The following is a 6,000-nucleotide window of genomic DNA, read 5'->3' on the forward strand; positions in this document are numbered from 1 at the left end:
AGTCTTCGATCCACCGATCGAGCCCCAACATCGATAATCGTAGAAATTTTATGTTGTTATCAAAAGAATTTCTTATCCGAAAATAGAAATTTAGTGCCGTTATCAAACGCGTATCTATTCAGAAACTCATCCCGAGGAATATAAATAGAAATATATATTTCGACACTGAAATAAGGTCCAAAAAGAGAATGATTATTATTCACGCCTTAAAAACCTTAAAAATCCTGTCGACCATTTTAAAGCTAGTCTAATCTTTTTTCTTCTTCTTTTTTCGAGTTTATCTATATCCAATCTTGTTTTTCCACCAAAGAAAAGGAATATTGTACTAACGAAAATGTACTGCTATTTAACTAGAAAAGAAGGGGGAGTGTACTACTGTAATTTGTGTACTACAAAACAACTATATATCCATCCCTCAACTCACAAAAAATGAAAAACAATAAAATAAAAGGGAATATGTTCACTAAAAATCCTAACAATTTATTACGAAGTTGCAATTGAGTTTTAAAATTACAAAAAGTATAATCGAATCCTAAAACTTATCAAATTAGTACAATCGATTCCTTTTATTAATTACCTCTACTTTGGCTAACGAAAAATGCTGATGTGGTTTTTTTTAATATTTTATCTATCCTACATGGCGATAAAATGACTAAAATGACGTCATTTTGATCCAAATTTGATTTTTACCGTAAATTTTATTTAAATTAATTTAAAAATAAGCTAAAATTTAATTTAATTTTTTTTTAAAAGGACCCCCACACAAAGAACCAGCGGCGAGCTCGCGGCTGCCTGGCGACCCTCCCCTGGATCCACTGTTCATCGTCTCCTTCACCATTCGGCAACTCCCCACTCTGCCAAGAAAATCAAAACCTCCCCCATCCAAAAACTTCCCCAGAAAACTCCAAGAAACGTTCCTTCTTTTTCTTCTCCAAAAAGCCATGGCGAAGTCAAACTCTTTCGGCCGAGAGAAGAAACCCATGGCCTCTTCGAAGCATCCATTCTCAGCGCAGCAGGATATAATCCCAGTCCAGGAAACCATGTCCTTGAAAACAATCCCACCAAAAACATCCTTGGCGCAGGAAACATATCCACCCACAGAGTAAGCATCTACCAAAGCTGTCCCAACAAAAGCATTCGTAGCATGGCCCAACTTACATATGCATGCATGAACAGCACCAGCCATGTCTGCCCTCACCACACTCACAAGCAATTTCAAGAAAGTAGTGAAAGCAAATGGATTCAGCTCGTGCCCCTCCCTATGCAGCCTAACGAAAAATTCGACAGCCTCGCCAAACCGGAGGGCCTGCGCTAAGCCCTGGATCAACGTCACAAACGATATGGTATTTCTCGTGGGCAATTCGTCGAAAAGAATGCATGCATCCCCCAAGAGCTCGGACTTCACGTACGCATTGAGAAGGATGTTGGAAGCGAACAAGTCCAGGCAAGCACCCCTCTTGATGACGTCGCAGTGGAGAGGCCTGGCCAAAGTGGGGTCGCCGCTGCGGATGCAGTCTTGGAGCATACCGGCGTAGGAACGAGAGTCGAAGTCTGAAGGCGGGAGCTCCGAGTCGCTTGGACATTGCTCGAGCAGACGGGCGGCCTGGGCCGAGAACCCACGTGCTGACGAGTGGAGGAAACTGTGGAGTCCACGACCATCGCATGGAGTCGCAACGCTCGCACATCGCAACGCTCTCGTGCTCAGGAATTTGATCATGCGACTCTCGTCTTCCTCGTGCTCACGTTCCTTCCCGGCTGTGGTGGGGCAGCGGCGGCAACGTCGGCGAGGGCTACAAAGCCCTCCCGCTAGTTTTTTCTTTTCTGTTTTCTTTTTCCTTCAAGTAAAATAAGAATTATATTAAAAATCATATTCGGACCAAAACGACATCATTTTAGTCACGTCATTATTACGTAAGAAATAGAAAGTATTAAAAAGAAATCAACATCTAGCCGAAGTGGACGAAGTTAATGAAATGACTCGATTACACAAATTTAACAAGTTTTAGAATTTGACACTTTTTGCAAATTTTAATTAAAATTTAATTGTATTTTGGTGACAAGTTTCAAGACATCTTCGTGAACATATCCCAAACAAAAAAAAGCCTCTATATCTAGGGTCGTGGTGAGTATGATTTGTTTATTGTCAAAACAAATATTTCTCTCATCTTTTAGAAATATATGCACATATCATATGAGTTTTATCATTTTTAGTGTTGAATAAAATCGAAATTTGAATTTTAAAACTAATAATACAAATGATGAAGGTAAAAAAAAAAAATCATTATAAGTCTCTATCACCAATCGGATACATTTATTTTTGTTTGAACATTTCTTAAGCAAAAGAAATGTTAAATTAACATCACATATAATGTTATAAATATTAAATTGACCCGATCAATAAGCAAGCGACGAGCGATCTTGCCCGTTGGCCGAACTCTTTGCCTCAGGGAACTTTTTCCAGCCTTGGTCAGTTGGCGGGTCGGACTTGGGCAAGTGCCTTGACATTTACCTGGCTGACTCGTCCACATATTTATCATAAGAGGTTATATGCTATTGTGAATAGCATTACTTTGATATTTCATATCTATCAACACTAATAAGATAATATAACCCTCAAATTTATACTATAGTAGAGAAAAAAACTACAACAAAACTCATAGGTAATAATGCAAACTCCTAAAAGAATTCATTTTTTCAGATTTGCATTTATTTTTTAGCTGTAATATTATTATTTTTTTCGGAAAAAAGAAAGGTGGTCCGATGGGCGGCCTGTGCAGCAGGTTCGGGCCCAAGCCCGGGCCTGCCCAATGGGCAGGTCTAATTGTAAATAACATCATTGCTCTTGTAGCTGTAAGATTTGAAGTACAATATTGTTTCATGTCAAATAAAGTTTATGATTGCCGGGACGGTCCAAGGCATCAGTAGTGGGGTCAACTGGCCCCACTGACTTTTACATTTTTTTTTCCACTTATGATATATTTTTCTTGAGAAATATCAACTTTCTTTGACCTATTGTAGCACATAGCATGCTTCTTGTTTGTATCTAGTTTTTGAAATTTGCTTAGACATTTAGTAGGATTTCTAAAGCGTGATTATTTTTCTAGAGACGAATATAGTGAAGAAATAAGCTTAATTCATCTCAAATCAAGTTTCTCCGTTATGTTGTTGCATCTATTGATAGAATGTTCTGGCTCCGTCCCCGATTAAAGGCTCATACTATTATAGAGCATAAGTGAATCAGCGCACCCAATTTCTAAATACGGTGGCCGGATCACATCATTATTTATGATTTTTCTGAGTTTGTAATTAAATCAGATGCTCTCACTTTTGATCTTCACGTCTATAACGATGCCACTCTTTCCGGAGAATTTGTTCCCTTTGCTACCATTGTGACTTTTGACTAATTGTGCCACTACGAAGGCCATATTTTATAGCTTTTGCTATTTGGGATATCAACTATTAACCAAAAAAAGCCACCTAAATGCTTAGAAAATATCAAGTGTTGTCAATATAATATTTTAATCTAATAGGACAAATTATACTTATTTGCCAATGGAATATTATGGTAAAAGGTTATCAATAGTCTTAATATTCATGATTCTGAGGTAAATATCATGAAAAATCTCAAACTAGTATATCGGTGACAAATTTACCACAAACTAATTTTTTGGTCACCAAAACCCTCCAAACTGATACACATGTGATAAATTAACCAAACTAAATTTTATGTCGGTAAAAATCCCAAATTGTTACAAGCCCCTTCTATTAGGTTTCATAAATTTTACCATAAAATTGATAAGCTGGATGATACATGGTAATAGCTAACTTGACCTGGTAAGTCCACATGAAGAGATGAATATATAGATTTCTGTGCATATCTAGGCAAACTTTCTACTAGTAGTGGAGTTTGATTCGAAAAGCCTAATGATCGAATGACGCTTCCCCTTCCTTCATCAAAAGCACTGGTGAGTAGATAGATTATCATTCTACTTGCCAGGTCAACTGAGTTATTACCATATGTCATCTAGCTAAACAATTTTACGGTAAAATTTGACGGAAGCTAACAAAGGGTAATGTGTCACGCATGTACTCATTTGGGATAAAATTGTCATATGTGTATCGGTTTGAAGTTTTTCGTGGTATTAATCCTATATTCTATTTTACTATCTTAATGTACTAGTAATTCCTTAGATTTCAAATGTGTGCATATATCATTTAATATCTTTATTGATTTTTCAGTCATGCTTAGTTTTATCATTTCTATTTCTTGTATTTTTATGGGGATTTTTTCTTTTGTAATCTCTTGCTCTTTTCTTTTCTTCTCGAGGGCATTTTCCTATGCTTTCTTTTTATTGGGGGCTTCTGTATAAGAGGGATCGTATTGGGCACAAAAATCACCTAATCCTTTATTGGTGAGAGACTGTTCTTTTTTAATCTGTTTTTGTAATTTGATACTATTGCACATTTGTGTTCCTATCTTATAAATGTAAGAAATTAATTCTCCGTAGGAGAGTAAGAGATGAGGAATTTGGTTATCATATTCTTCCTTATTTTGTTGCGAACTTGGTCTCCTATGAGTATTGGTAATCCTGCTAAGAATTTTTCTTTCCAAAAAGGTTGGTTACAATCAGGCCTAACCATTACTCTTTGTAAGAAAAGATCAAAGATGAATACTTTAGATCATCATGAAAATCATATATTTTTCTTTGATTGGTTTGAAGAAAATTTATAGTTCGTCTCAATAAGCTAATCTTCATAGGTATAGATTTAATCTCCTCTTAGGTAAGTTTGATCCCTAAGTGGTCCAGGCAGTGAATCCCCGGGCGGGAGGGCAGTAAGTCCGTTGGTTAGACCCAAAAATCAATAAAGATATTAAATGTTATAACTCTGGCAAAAGAGGACATATTTCTAGATATTATAAGATTAAATAGAAGATTAAATGAACTCTCCCTAGATGATGAAACTCTTTATCAATTAAACCATGCAATGGCTGAAACAGACAATGACTCTTTCTCAGAAGATTTCATTGAGGAGGCAGGACTTCAAATCAATGAGATTGACACCTCTTCTGATTCAGAAAATGAAAAAAAAAAGTACTTACTGGTAAACGTATTCCTGAAATAAACGTGTTAACCAAGGAAGAAGAATTCCTTTTGGATGCTGCTGATATGATATCAGATCCTGAATCAAAAAACAAGTATTTAGATAGACTTAAGCCTACTATGAATATTACATCCCCAGCTAGTACCTCTTATAATCTCAAAGAAATTTTAGATAGAAACAAGAAAATACATACCGGACCCGTTGGTATCAGCAACCTCAGTCAGGAGATTAATCAACAAAAACTTGAGATCCAAACACTTAAATTAGCTCAGATAGAAATGCAAAAAGAATTCTTAGATATTAAAACAAAAATGCTTAAAAGGAAAGATAAAGAGGAAGAACCTGATCTTCCAGATTTCCTCATGATACTTAATGAAATTACATCTAGGAAATGGATAATAGAGGTAACGTTAAAAATAAATGATGAGTTTATTTTAGACATCACGGCAGTCTTTGATACAGGGGCAGATCTTAATTGCATAAAAGAAGGATTGATACCTACAAAATATTTTCATAAAACAACTGAATCTCCCAAATCTGCCTCAGGAGATAAACTCCACTTAAAATATAAGTTACCTGAAGCGTTAGTAATTAAAGCTAGCATGTCCTACAAAACATCTTTTCTCTTAGTAAAAGATATGAGACAAAATGTAATCTTAGGGATGCCTTTTATAAGGTTACTTCAACCTTTCAATATGATAGATAGTGGTATTGAATCTCAATCATTCAATAAAAAGATTACTTTAAACTTTATTACTAAATCACCAACAAGGAATTTGAATATTTTGCAGGAACATTCCATATCAGAAATTAACTGCCTTATCAAAGATGAAGAAAACCGGCTTGAGTATTTAAAAGAAGATTTAGAATTCAACAAGAAAGAACAAAACCTAAGTA

At 35.7% G+C, this 6,000-nt stretch overlaps 1 protein-coding gene across 1 annotated transcript; it reads right to left on the reverse strand.

Annotated features, from left to right (window-relative positions):
• Window positions 1-730: 730 nt before the first annotated feature.
• LOC115739880 (putative pentatricopeptide repeat-containing protein At5g13230, mitochondrial) lies at window positions 731-1,717 on the reverse strand. Its single transcript, XM_030673174.2, has one exon. It carries the CDS (start codon window positions 1,715-1,717, stop codon window positions 731-733), a length of 987 nt encoding a protein of 328 aa, XP_030529034.2.
• Window positions 1,718-6,000: the final 4,283 nt, after the last annotated feature.

The sequence above is a fragment of the Rhodamnia argentea genome, chromosome 10 (genome assembly GCF_020921035.1).
Source record: "Rhodamnia argentea isolate NSW1041297 chromosome 10, ASM2092103v1, whole genome shotgun sequence".
Classification (NCBI taxonomy): Eukaryota; Viridiplantae; Streptophyta; class Magnoliopsida; order Myrtales; family Myrtaceae; genus Rhodamnia; species Rhodamnia argentea.